The sequence below is a fragment of the Xenopus tropicalis genome, chromosome 2 (genome assembly GCF_000004195.4).
Source record: "Xenopus tropicalis strain Nigerian chromosome 2, UCB_Xtro_10.0, whole genome shotgun sequence".
NCBI classification, from domain to species: Eukaryota; Metazoa; Chordata; class Amphibia; order Anura; family Pipidae; genus Xenopus; species Xenopus tropicalis.
This window is the reverse complement of record NC_030678.2, coordinates 176,031,939-176,046,377: the sequence shown is the minus strand read 5'-3', so window position 1 is coordinate 176,046,377 and position 14,439 is coordinate 176,031,939. Positions and strand designations below refer to the sequence as shown.

The 14,439-nt window shown below is 43.1% G+C and overlaps 2 protein-coding genes across 2 annotated transcripts; both read right to left on the bottom strand.

Annotated features, from left to right (window-relative positions):
• Window positions 1–4,887: 4,887 nt before the first annotated feature.
• Window positions 4,888–5,918, bottom strand: LOC100486700 (olfactory receptor 6B1-like). The gene has a single exon (XM_002941568.4). It carries the CDS (start codon window positions 5,899–5,901, stop codon window positions 4,888–4,890), a length of 1,014 nt encoding a protein of 337 aa, XP_002941614.1. The 5' UTR covers window positions 5,902–5,918.
• A 6,053-nt stretch (window positions 5,919–11,971) lies between these two features.
• On the bottom strand, window positions 11,972–12,985 carry LOC101733435 (olfactory receptor 56A5). Its single transcript, XM_004912419.1, has one exon. It carries the CDS (start codon window positions 12,983–12,985, stop codon window positions 11,972–11,974), a length of 1,014 nt encoding a protein of 337 aa, XP_004912476.1.
• Between the last annotated feature and the right edge of the window lie 1,454 nt (window positions 12,986–14,439).

Here is a 14,439-nt window from a genome sequence, read left to right as displayed (position 1 = left end):
GGTCTTCTCTACTGAGCTTCAACATGGGGAGATGGGTGGGCAGGGAGATGCCTGGTGCTGGCAAAGGAACAGACAATCTGCAAAGAGAGGCCCATAAATGTAATAATAATCAAAGAAGTTGATGAAACGGTATAGAGAGTAAACTTTCTGAAAGTGACAGAGAGTGGGTACCCTGGGGTAGCAGTATGAATGCAGTGCCATTTTGTGTTTAATGCCTCAGAACACATAGCAGCATTATGGGGCAATCATTTATGGGCAGCTTTATGTGCTTATTTCTGCTGGTACGGAGCACCCATGGGTGTGGGGCCCTATTGGGCCCAATAGGTCCAATTGGTCTAAGGCCAGCCCTGGTATTACCATGTACATAGTGTATAATTCCAGTCCTAAAGTTCTGGTATAACCCAATAAAATAATACTCTCCTCTAATGCTCAATCATACAGTCATGTATCTCTCTATCTCTAATCTATCTCTCTATATCTATCTCTCTATCTATTTCTTTTATGTGTCAGATACAATGAGTCTTAGTACTTACAGGTTGGCAATAATCTGCACGTGGGGAAACCTCTGGGTTCTGCTCCGGGGAGGATAATGGCACTGGCTCAGAAGACTTTATATGGAGCTGGGTTCAGCCGCGTATAAATAAAGTGCCAGCCTTGGGGAATAGCTCACTAATTAGTTAAGGAAAGTATTTCCCATGGGGTTGGATATTCTACCCATTTAACTTGTTGTTGGTGGAATCTTACCAACTTCTTGGCTTCGGGGCCCATCTCCTACATTAAGTACCAAGAGAAGTCACTGTAATGGAATGAACCCCAGGGCCCTTTTCATCGATTTGATGCCCAATGTACATTTCCAACGTATGTGGGACGTAGAGACCCCAAAATGAACATAATACATGGGAATTGCCCCAGCAGTCACAGCCGCAACTGCCAGCTCAGCGCGGTTACTGCATTTTATATGGAATAAAACCAACCCCAGGAAACCATACGGTATATTTTTGGAAGGGCTTTATGTGCCAGGGGACCCCCTAACAGTATAAGGACCCCATAAATCCTTATATTTTTAGAAAATACACATTCTGTTGATTCCAGAACCGTTAAATAAGTATTTCTGCTCCAATCTACAACTGGACGGATGTTCTGAACGTACCTATTTTTATTAAATTTTTAAAAAAAAGCTTTCACTTTACAGTATCATATGCCCCACATGTACTTACATACAAAGATAAAACCCCTGAAAATGAACACATGGGGTCTCCTGAACAGTTTGATACCCAGCATGCAAAGGGTTACAGAACTGTGTGGCGCATAGGGACCCTAAAGTGATATATATTGCGCACAGCATTTTAATTGGCCAAAATCACTAAAATCCAATCTAAGCAATAAAAGCATTAACATTAAAGGGAAACTACACCCCCAGAATGAATACGTAACCAACAGACAGTTTATACTATGTAAATATTGCCCTTTTATATCCTTTCCCTTGAGCCGCCATTTAGTGATGGGCTATGTGCTCCCTCTGAGATCAGCTGACAGGAAGTGATGCAGCTCTAACTGTAACAGGAAGTATTGTGGGAGCAAAAGGCAGAACTCTGCCCATTCATTGGCTGATGGGACCTAGCATGTATGTGTGCCTTGGCTTGTTTGTGTGCACTGTGACTCCTATGATCCCAGGGGGCGGCCCTTAGTACTTAAAATGGCAGTTTCCTATTTAGGATTACCCAATGGCACATACTGCTAAAAAAGTCTTCCTGATAAGAGGTCTTTCTGTAATTTGTAAAGTCTTCCTGATAATAGGTCTTTCTGTATATAATATGCCCAGTGCTCGGGGGCCACATTGTGCCTTGAAATGCTGGGGGCCAATGGAACAAGAGAAAGAGAGCTTAAAAGACAGGGTTACACCATCAGTCACATGGAGGGGGAGAGAGGCAGGGACTATTTGCCCCCCAAGCCCTGGAACCCTGTGCCAGCTGCCAACACCTTGTGTAGGGGTCCCAATTGGGCCCCACAGTTTATATGAACTGTAGTGTTTGATTATTTTTCTCGATTTGAGTTTTTTCGGATTCAAGTTATAATTTCAAAACTAGAATGTCTGTTGTTTTGTCACGCGGCTATTCTTTTGTCGCCCGCGACAATTTTTGAACACGCTGCAAATTTTTCCGTGGCAAAATTTTTCATCCACCGCGAATCCATGCCTGGCGAAACATTTTGCCCATCACTAGTATTTATATCATAGTTGGGATCAAGTACAGGTACTGTTTTATTATTACAGAGAAAAGGGAATCATTTAACCATTAAATAAACCCAATAGGGCTGTTCTGCCCCAATAAGGGGTAATTATATCTTAGTTGGGATCAAGTACAGGTACTGTTTTATTATTACAGAGAAAAGGGAATCATTTAACCATTAAATAAACCCAATAGGGCTGTTCTGCCCCCAATAAGGGGTAATTATATCTTAGTTGGGATCAAGTACAGGTACTGTTTTACTATTACAGAGAAAAGGGAATCATTTAACCATTAAATAAACCCAATAGGGCTGTTCTGCCCCAATAAGGGGTAATTATATCTTAGTTGGGATCAAGTACAGGTACTGTTTTATTATTACAGAGAAAAGGGAATCATTTAACCATTAAATAAACCCAATAGGGCTGTTCTGCCCCAATAAGGGGTAATTATATCTTAGTTGGGATCAAGTACAGGTACTGTTTTATTATTACAGAGAAAAAGGAAATCAATTTAAAAATTCAATCTATTTGCTTATAATGGAGTCTAAGGGAGAGAGTCTTCCCATAATTCAGAACTTTCTGGCTAATGGGTTTCCAGATAACAGGTCCCATGTAATATAACACAAGATGTATGTGGGCTGTGTGTGCAAAACTCAACAATCCCCCCAAAAAGTATGTGTATATGAGGGGCCATTTGTTTCCCACCTTTGTTTGTTGCCTTGGGACTGGGGAACAATGGGGGATGAAGAACCTTCCCAGACAGAAAGAGCTGCATGACATAGAACCCTTGCCAGTTATGCATAGAATGCTGGTTCTATGTTCTGTGGTGCTTAATGGGTTTAAAGTGGGTCCTTTTTTGGCCACTAGGAGTCATACAACCAGTTCTTGTATAATATCCTCTGAACCTATTTTTGTATGTAAGTAATAACCATTGGATTTCTAATTACAACTCTGAATGGCTGGAGGTGGTTGGCAAGATGGTGGTGGAGAATGGAGACACTGGTTGGCCAAATGGCTCTTGCATTCATTAATAAACTGTAGAGTAGCTAAGGGAATAAGTACCTTGTTGCAAGTGGTATTTGTATACTGACTCCTTCACTGGCTCCCAACTAACCCAATTACTATCACTTACATATAAGGCCCTTACTAATAAAGCTTCTCCCTATATCTCAGCTCTAATCCCAAAATACTCTCCTTTACTCAACCTACGTTCTGCCTCTGACCTTCCCCTCTCTTCCCCTCTCGTCACTTCATTCCATTCCAACTGCAGGACTTCTCCCGGGCTTCTGCCTGTCTCTGGCACTCTCTGCCTGTCTCTGGCACTCTCTGCCTGTCTCTGGCACTCTCTACCTGTCTCTGGAACTTTCTGCCTGTCTCTGGCACTCGCTGCCTGTCTCTGCCTGTCTCTGGCACTCTCTGCCTGTGTCTGGAACTCTCTGCCTGTCTCTGCTACTTTCTTCCTGTCTCTGGCACTCTCTGCCTGTCTCTGCCTGTCTCTGGCACTCTCTGCCTGTGTCTGGAACTCTCTGCCTGTCTCTGCAACTTTCTGCCTGACTCTGGAACTCTCTGACTGTCTCTGCTACTTTCTGCCTGTCTCTGGCACTCGCTGCCTGTCTCTGCCTGTCTCTGGCACTCTCTGCCTGTGTCTGGAACTCTCTGCCTGTCTCTGGCACTCTCTGCCTGTGTCTGGAACTCTCTGCCTGTCTCTGGCACTCTCTGCCTGCCTCTGGAACTCTCTGCCTGTCTCTGCTACTTTCTGCCTGACTCTGGAACTCTCTGCCTGTCTCTGGCACTCTCTGCCTGTGTCTGGAACTCTCTGCCTGTCTCTGGCACTCTCTGCCTGTGTCTGGAACTCTCTGCCTGTCTCTGGCACTCTCTGCCTGCCTCTGGAACTCTCTGCCTGTCTCTGCTACTTTCTGCCTGACTCTGGAACTCTCTGCCTGTCTCTGGCACTCTCTGCCTGTCTCTGCTACTTTCTGCCTGACTCTGGAACTCTCTGCCTGTCTCTGGCACTCTCTGCATCCCCTTCCTTCCAAACTTTCAAACACTCCCTAAAGACCCATCTGTTTAGGAAAGCATATTCATTGTATCTAAACTAATCAGACATTTATAAAAGTATCATAAATCATCAATCAGTATCCACATTCCTTTTGTTTCAAAGTACCCCTAACCCCTGTAGATTGTAAGCTCTTGCGAGCAGGGCCCTCTGATCCTATTGTTACTCTTGTTTGTTAAACTTTTTAAGATCTCTGTTTGTTTAAATTTATTGTGAAGTGCTGTGTAATTTGCTGGCGCTATATAAATAAATGATGATGATGATGATCCTTGTGTGGTCAAACCAAGAAGAGATTCTTATTACTGATATATATTTATTAAAAGTCCCTTTATCTTGTTGCTAAAGTCCTATAACTGACTGGAAAGATGAGAGTCTGAATAGAAAGATTAGAAATGAAAATAACAAGTAGATCCCGGCCTCGGAATGAATCTGCTCGTTGGGTTTTGCACACTGATTGCACATAAACCTTCTGTTGTCTCTACGGAAAGCCAGAAGGGACATTTCTAGGGTCTACATTCACCTCATCCTTCTACGTGTTCCATAAAACACATTTTGCACAGAGATCATTGTATAACTGAGATTTTGTGTTTAATCATAGAGGCATTTACTGAGCCTGAAAAATAGCACTAGTACAATGTTTCTTTAAGGGGGTTCTACATCCGTGCTCAAATCTAGGGCCAAAGTTATTAAACATTTGCCCCAAAATATTTCTAATTTCTTTGGTTCTAAGACAAAAAGTAATGGGGCTGGCAAAATGGGGGATAAATGTGAAGACAGATATAATTAAGACGTTTGTATCAGCATCGAGAGTCAATGGGGCCTGACTTATAATATATAAAAACAACCTGGGGATAAAGTACAGGCCAATGACAATTAAATGAGTGGTACAGGTATAAAATGCCTTCTGCCAGTTCCCATTGTTGGCGGATAAGTGCACAACCCTGATTATGAGAATATATGAGAGTATAATAACAGCCAATGGGAAGAGGTGCACACAAATAGCGATAATAAAGCCTTTTCTTCTTTCCAAGGGAACATCAACACAAGCCAAGACTATTAGCACTGCGTTGGAACAGAAACAGTTCTTGACACGGTTCGGTCCACAGTAAGGAAGTTGCCCGGCATTTATACTTATAGCCAATCCAATCAGGGCAGCACAGAACCAGCACAAGTAGCAGAGGAGAGTCGCCAGCTTATTGCTGATAATGGAGTGATACCTGAGAGGTTGGCAGATAGCAACATAACGGTCAATAGCCATCAGCATAATGATGAGGGAGTCGAGGCTTCCAAGGTTGTGAACACAGAAAATCTGGAAGAAGCACCAGTTGAAGGATATGGATCCGGCTCCGAACCAATATTTGGCAATGATTTTAGGTAATGTTATGGTGTCAAAGAGAAGGTCGGAGAGAGCGAGGTTGGCAATAATAATATACATGGGCTGGTGGAGTTGTTCTCTCAGGATAATTAATATGATGACGGTGCTATTTGCAATCAGTGAAACAATGTAGGCAAGAAACAGTGTAAGTGAGACTGGAAGAAAGAAATTGGGCTGTAGCCCTGGGAAACCGAGGAGGATAAACTCAGTGACAGCAGTCTGATTAGGCATTGAGATGGTCATGGTCTTCTCTACTGAGCTTCAACATGGGGAGATGGGTGGGCAGGGAGGTGCCTGGTGCTGGCAGAGAGATAGACCATCTGCAAAGAGAGACCAAGAAAAGTCATTTTAATTAGTGCTGACAAAGCCAAAGAAACTATAGACCAGGGATCCCCAACCTGAGTGGTCTCAAAGTAGGTGCCCATTTTTCAATTTCTGGCTTGGAGACAAGTTTTGGAAGCATGAAGACATAGTCTAACCCCAAGCAAAGCCTCCTGCAGGCCAGCAGGTCACATGGGGCTACCAAATAACCAATCACAGTTATTTGGCACCCCTAAAGAACATTTTTTTATGCTTGTGTGGTTTAGGCGGCGGATCCCTGCTATAGAGAAAGTCTCAAAGAACTTGGTTCTGTATCAGAGCCAGAGGTGTTTTATAGATACAGCAGGGTTCACGCCTAGCCTGATGTGAAATTAGTGATGAAGTTTGGTATATTAGATAATATTGGAGAAATATTAAAGATCAATCTGAGCAATCACAGGACAAAGGGGGGTTGTTAGAATAACTGCAACAAAGCACCATTCATGGTCTCCAAGCAAATTTTAATTTCTGTTTATCTATCCATCTGTCACCTACATTCTATGTATCTGTCTGTCTATCTATCTATCCATCTCTATCTGTCTGTACCATGCTTCCGTGCACTCAGCGCCTAATGAATCTAAACACTTACACGTTGGCAATAACCTGGCGTCTGTATGTGGGGAAATCTCTGGGTCCCGCTCCGGGGAGGATTCTGGCACATCCCCTGCTCAGAAGGGTTTATATAGAAATGGACTCAGCCAGGCGTAAATAAAGTGCCCGACATGGGAAATGTGCCCATTAATTAGCCAAGGAAAGTATTCCATGTGGGGTTGAATATTTTTGATTAGCTCTTAAACTGTAAGTACCTTGTTGCTGAGGTCTAAAAAGCCCATTTAATATCATCCCGTCAGGCAATGAGCTTTACTTTGCACATTTACCTGGTTGTTGGTGCAAAGTAACCAGTTCTTTATTTCAGGGCCTGTATTCTGCATGGCATTAGGTACCGGGAATAGTAATGTTGCCCTGTTCTACTCAATTAAATCCTGCCTGATTTCTACTTCATTTTTAGCGCTACAGATTCAATATAAAATGGCGTGCCTCCACCCAGGCTCAGGGCAGGCTGGGCAGTAATACCCCTCTCTGGGAACTTCTCTCATCCATTCTCTCAAACACAGAGATAAGGCTGAAAGGTTTATGGCAGGACACTGTGCATTTGGCTAATACTCAGGGACACTCGGTGCTTGAACCAATGTGTGTTAGTCTGTTTGCCCATGTGATTGGCAAGATGGCACCGACATATGGGAACCATTGGTTGGATAAATACGACTGTGAATGGCTGGAACTGTGGTTGGCAAGAGTTCATGGAAATGTGGATACTTTGTTTGGTAAATGCATTCATCTTTTGACTGATAAATTAATTATAACAATTGAAATTATTACTCTTGGGCGGAATGTATCACCCTGACTACTGTACTGTATCTTCTTAATATGTAATAATAACTTTAATAAGATCCTGTCTCTTTATTGATCCAACTAAAGGCCCCCATACACGGGCTGATAGAAGCTGCCAACATGGGTCCCTTGGACCGACTCGGCAGCTTATCGGCCCATGTAGGGGCAGAAACGAGGGGCCTGGCCGACCGATATCTGGCCTGAAATTGGCCAGATATCGATCGGCTAGGTTAGAAAATCCAGTCGGATCGGGGACCGCATCATCCCTGAACCGACTGCCCCATGGCCGCAAATGTAATCCGATCGTTTGGCACCAGGGCCAAACGATCAGATTTTTTAAGCCACTTGCTACCCGAAATCGCCCACCCGTAGGTGGGGATATCGGGTGAAGATCCACTCGCTTGGCGACATCGTGTATGGGGACCTTAACTCCTGTAATATTGTCCTCTTGTTAATCTACTATGTACCCTGCGAGTCTGCTGCTGCCCCAATACGGGGTCAATAGCCAATAATAAGCAAGAAGATGGTCCTAATCAGACTAAGGTTGGGGGAAGAGAAACTTCTATCATGGTTCCAACACAAGGGATTAGGAATATGCGGCTTAAATATAGTATTATCTGTGGCACTATACTCCAAACCATAACAACCCTGCCCAAGTGGAGTTATGTGAGGGCAGTATGTGCTAGTTGTCTAAAGATGGCCGTACTCTGGCCAACATGTCAGTCACCATGGAAACATGATCCTAATCAGACTAAGGTTGTCTTCCAACACAGGGGTTTAGGAATATGAGGCAAAAATATAGTATTATCTGTGGGACTATGAACTGAACCGTAACAACCCTGCCCAAGTGGAGTCATGTGAAGGCAGTATGTGCTTGTTGTCTAAAGATGGCCGTACTCTGGCCAACATGTCAGTCACCATGGAAACATGATTTAAACACCAGATCTGACATGTTATTTCATGTTTCTTGTTTATGATTTGTTTAAGGCACATCTCTACATTCAGATTTGATTTGGCAACCAACAATATGAACTGCGGGTAAGTGGCTCCTCACATGGGATAATTGCCTACTGCTACCCACAATTCCGTGTTTTGTCTCTGTAGAGAAGAACATGTGGCAGGTGCTTTAAAATTCAAATGCCTAGAAAACTAGACGGGATTGGCTGTTGGATAAGTTGGGGTTAATTCCGATGATATTTTTCACACTGACATTTCTGAATAAAGATAAGGTACTGAGGGGGTAACATTAGTGTTACGAGGGGATTCACAGCCCATAACAGACAATGAGCTGAGTTTCCGGGGCCAAATTGTCAGCCATGAAAACTGAAATCATATTTTGGGGGTTTGCACCTTATAAATAGATATATCAGTTCTAACCAATCAAGAGATTAGATTCATGCTAATCTAGTTCAACATGTATGGTAAGCCACCCCCACAATTGGCCCCTGGTTCTATTAAAGGGGAACTCAAACACAACTTGAGCTTTTTCAAAAGTAAACATAATTTCAAGCAACTTTGCAATGTACTTCAATTAAAAAATCTGCAGGCTTTTCATGATGTTTAATGTAATAATCTGGTTTGAAACAGTTCCCTAAGCCCCGCCCCCTGTTCCCTAAGCCCCGCCCCCTGTCCCCTGTCCCCCTGCTGATCTGGCTGACTACTTTGTGACTCAAATATACTGTAAAAGTAGTCGCCCATCCTCAGCCTTCAGCCTGCCTCCTCCCAATCCCACAATCCCCTGCTGCACACGTGATGTCAATAAGGAAAGGAACATCCCAGTGCAATGCATTGTGGGTTATGTAGTTCCTGCATGCTGTCTGTAAGCTGTGGGGAAGTTGGTACAATCTGTAACATCAGTGTTTTAGTCCCTCCTCCCCTGCCAGGATTTCCAATGATGCAGAAAGAGAAGAACTGTTTTGCAGCTGGATTTCAGCATATAAACATGGGATTTATTCCTACTTTTTGAAGTAATAGATTACAGTGTAGGTATATTAGGGGCTTCTGTGGGGCTCATTAACCAATTATTTTTACAGGTAGGTAAAGCAGTGTAAGTCTGAGGCACAGCACAGTAAGGGTTAACCAAAGGCAAAGTCCAAGCAACATTGTGTGCAAAAAACATGGCAATTCATTTTTCAAATTACGAGGCCAGAATATGTCCGAGTATAACATGAAAACTCCGGTTATCTGGGAATAGGGAGAGATATACTGCAGGGCAGTGACCCCCAACCAGTGGCACGGGGGCAACATGTCGCTCATCAACCCCCTTGGGTGTTGCTCCCAGTGGCCCCAAAGCAGCTCTTCATTCTTGAATTTCTAACTTGGAGGTATAAAGACCCTGGGTGCTGCCAAACAGAGCCTCCTATAGGCTGCCAATCCACATAGGGATACAAAATAACCAATTACAGCCTTTTTTGGTCGCCCCCAGGAACTATTTTCATGCTTGTGTTGCTCCCCAACTTTTTTTTATATTTAAATGTTGCTCAGGGGTTAAAAAGGAACCCCTGGTGTAGGATATACTGCCCTGAGCCATGTATACCCCAAGCCAAATCAGTTTATTAAATAAAATGCAAGGAATCCACGCCCACGCCATGTAATGCGCCACTGTTAACGTATTATATAAACAACTTTCTGAATGCGAAACCGGACAAATATTGGTTCCTCCGTAGCCGCGGCTGGTGTGGCAATAACTGCTACATTGGTGCATAGGGAGCTAATGAGCCCCATTTATCTACTGGGAGAAAGAGCAACGTGCCAAACATGGCGCAACCCCCAAAATGGCCACAAAACCTGCACCCACCAATAAACCACACTACGGTCTGCACCCATTTGCACCATGGCTACTCACCCTAATGGGGCCACTTTGACTACTTTACCTTAGCAACATTCAACCAACCCCAATACTCACACTCTTGCCTCTGCTTGGGTAGGATGGACAAGGGCGTCTTAGATAAAATTTGCCCCTATCTCTTTATTTGCTCACCTACAACCCCCTTTTTTAATTTGTCCTCCTCACAGATTACCAATAAAACTCTTACAATTCCCAGCTCCAACCAATCCAGTTCCCTCTTCATGTTGCATTTTTGTGCCCATTTCTGTATCCATCAGTAACTCAGATGTTCAGGGTTTTTTAAGATGAAAATACCACATTACCCACATTAAAACATTTGCGTAAAGGGCATGAAGACAATGTTTTATCCAATACAATGACCCCCTACTTATCGTATATAAAATAAGCACCTGAAAAGAGACCAATATTCCCACTCCAATTTGTATTCAAAGGACTGAGATCTTTCCTGCCATAAGGATGGGACATAATTGCCCTTACCGATTTTCTTGATGTTGATGTGTGAACTCTGGCCAGTTGTGTGGGGGTAAATACCAAGAATGAGGTCACATTAGAAAGGAAATCTAATTAATGGAAGGAGAAGTCACAGAGGCACTGGGGTGCAAAGGGAGAAGATGTTCCTCTAATGCTCTCTGGAGATGGTGGCTTTAATCATAGTTTTATAAATTGTTGAACCGTTGAACAGTTGTCCAGCTTAGCCTGTATCTATATTGTTAAGGTGGCCATACAGATTTTAGCTTTTAGTCCTTTAGTCCAAGTCGGCAGCTTATCTGTCCAAGTATGGGCACCCCCGACAGGCCTAAAATTGGCAAGATCTCAATCGGGCAGGTTTGACTTTCCGTTGGATTGGGGACAACATCGGATCATTGATGCGGTCTTTGGTCCCTCTGCTCTGGTTTAATTTGATAATTTGGCCCTATGGACAAACAACCATATTAGCCTGATTTCACCCACCTTAAGGTCCCCATACACATTAAGATCCGCTCGCTTGGCGATGTCATCAACTGAGCGGATCTTCTCCCGATATCCCCACCTACGGGTGGGCGATATTGAGTGAATTTAGGCTAATTTGATAGTTTGTCCCTGGGGCCAAACGACTGTATTAAGACACCGGAGTAGGTACAGTCGGTTCGGCTCGTTGATGCGGTCCCCAAACCAACTGTACCAACTGTATCTAATTCGATTGTTTTTAACCTGCCCGAACAATATCTGGCCGATTTTCAGGTTGCAGAAGTTGCTTAATAACGAGATCCATAATGAAAAAGAACGAAGAAAGGACAGGAGAACAAGCCTAACCTAGAACCCAAGCCCTCCCTGCACCACAATGGGTCCTATCTGGGTACCTGGATAAAAGATACAACTTTGCAGTGGGGTTTTGCAATACATAATTCTGTGTTTGCCAGACTAATGGGCTGTGTGGTTCAGGAGTGGGGCTTCCAATAACGTCAGTGTCTGGCTGAACTGCCATTGTCGTTGCTGTGAGAAAACACCAATTTTGACATTAGCCTAGGTAAAAATCCCAATAATCTTCATAGTGTTGGGGGCTACAACAGAGGGTGAGAGGAGACTGTTTATGTAAAGCCAGCATATACATTTCTAGAGCTACACTCACTATATTCTTCTCTATATAAGTCCCATAAAACAAATTGACATGGGTTATTTACACCGAGAACATTATATACAGTAGCCAAGTGTTTGTGCTTATTCCCAATGAGTTTATTGACCCTTTAAAATAATACTAGAACAATGCCTCTTCGCTGGAGTTCTAAATCTGAGCTCAGCTCTGGGGCAAATGCTATCGCATATTTGCCCCAAAATATTCCTGATTTCTTTGGTTCGAAGACAAAAAATAATGGGATTGGCGAAGTGCGGAACAAACGTGAAGAGAAAAACAATTAACATGTTTATATCGGGGTCAAGAACCAAAGGGATCAGATTGATAATATATAAACACAACCTGGGGATAAAGTACAGGCCAATGACAATTACATGAGTGGTACAGGTATAAAATGCCTTCTGCCAGTTCCCATTGTTGGCGGATAAGTGCACAACCCTGATTATGAGAATATATGAGAGTATAATAACAGCCAATGGGAAGAGGTGCACACACATAGCAATAATAAAGCCTTTTCTTCTTTCCAAAGTAGTATCAACACACGCCAACACTATTACAGCTTGGCTGGCACAGACACAGTTCTTGACACGGTTTGGGCCACAGTAAGGAACTTGTACAGCAATTAAAGTTATAATTAATCCAATTAAGGCAGCAAAAAGCCAGGAAAAGCAGCAAAATAGAGCCACCAGCTTATTGGTAATAATGGAGTGATACCTGAGAGGCTGGCAGATAGCAACATAACGGTCAATAGCCATCAGCATAATGATGAGGGAGTCAAGGCTTCCAAGGGAATGGACACAGAAGAGCTGGAAGAAGCACCCATGGAATGTTATAGACCCTGCACCAAACCAATATTTGGCAATGATTTTAGGTAACGCTATTGTGTCATAGAAAAGGTCGGAGAGAGCGAGGTTGGCAATAATAATATACATGGGCTGGTGGAGTTGTTCTCTCAGGATAATTAAGATGATGACGGTGCTATTTGCAATCAGTGAAATAATATATTCAAGAGACATTGCCAATGAGACTGGAAGAAAGAAACTGGGCTGTAGCCCTGGGAAACCGAGGAGGATAAACTCAGTGACAGCCGTCTGATTAGGCATTGAGATGGTCATGGTCTTCTCTACTGAGCTTCAACATGGGGAGATGGGTGGGCAGGGAGAGGATGAATGCTGGCAAAGGAACAGACCATCTGCAAAGAGAGACCAAGTAGCCATAGTTAATGTCAAAATAGTTGGCCCCTGAAACATTCCTGGGTACAAAAAGGACACCATGAAAATGGATCTGGGTGGATACCATGCATGGTGGATATCTTGGTGGATACCATGCAAATAGATTTGTTTTTTGTCTGGATTAGTAGCAGATATACATGCAGTAACTGTTCAATATAAAGAGAGATGGAAGGACAGACACAAAACTGATGCTGCCAAAGAAATAGACCATCTGCAAAGGAATCCAAACAAAAGTAAGTCTTATCAATGTCAAAGGAGCTGATGAAACTATAGAAAGACATTCCTAGACACACATGGATATATCAGATATATCAGAGCCAGGGAGGATTTTATAGATACAGAGGGCATTATAAAAAATTGCACTTCTACTCTTCAGTAAATATGGGGTAATTCATATGCATTTGCCCCACATTACCCCATATTTACTGAAGAATGCCCAGGAATGGACTTTTATAAAAATAATGTTGTACTTGTTTGGCAGTTTTGTTGGATTATCGAGAAAATGTTCAGCCTTGTCTCAACCCCCTGAAGAAGGGTTCTGCCCCAGAAACGTTGCTTCACTTGAAATTAACACGAAGGGGTTAAGCCCCGCTTGCATTGTGCCTGTTGTGCCGGCCAAAACTTTCTTGCAGCCTCAAAGAATATGCATTTTTATCACAATTCAGTGCCAAATGAGTCTAAATACTTACAAGTTGGCAGTAAACTGGCATCTGCACGTGGGGGAATCTCTGTGTTCTGCTCCGCTCCGGGGAGGATTATGGCACATCCCCTACTCGGAAGGGTTTATATAGAAGTGGATTCAGTCAGGCATTAATAAAGCATCTGCCATGGGAAATGGGACCATTAATTAGCTAAGGAAAGTATTCCACATGGGGTTGGATATTCTTTGTTATCACTTTAAACATATTAACATCAGGAAAAACCATAATGACAGCAAAGGCAGTGGTCTGTTTGCCAGGGTCTGAAAAGTCTATTTAATTATAATCATAGTTACATAGTTACATAGGGTTGAAAAAAGACCATTGTCCATCAAGTTCAACCCATCCGAGTAAACCCAGCACACAACCTATACTTACCAATCTATACACTCACATACATAAACTATATATATACAACCACTAGTACTAACTGTAGATATTAGTATCACAATAGCCTTGGATATTCTGCTTGTTCAAAAACTCATCCAGGCCCCTCTTATAGGCATTAACAGAATCTGCCATTACCCCATCACTAGGAAGGGCATTCCCCAACCCCCTCACTGCCCTCACCGTGAGGAACCCCCTACGCTGCTTCAAATGGAAAAAAGAACATCCCCCAACTGCCTATAATCCCCTCTA

Coding starts and splice junctions, on each gene's coding strand:
- LOC100486700 (XM_002941568.4), bottom strand. CDS start 5,901: ATGACCATCTCAATGCCTAATCAGACTGCTGTCACTGAGTTTATCCTC.
- LOC101733435 (XM_004912419.1), bottom strand. CDS start 12,985: ATGACCATCTCAATGCCTAATCAGACGGCTGTCACTGAGTTTATCCTC.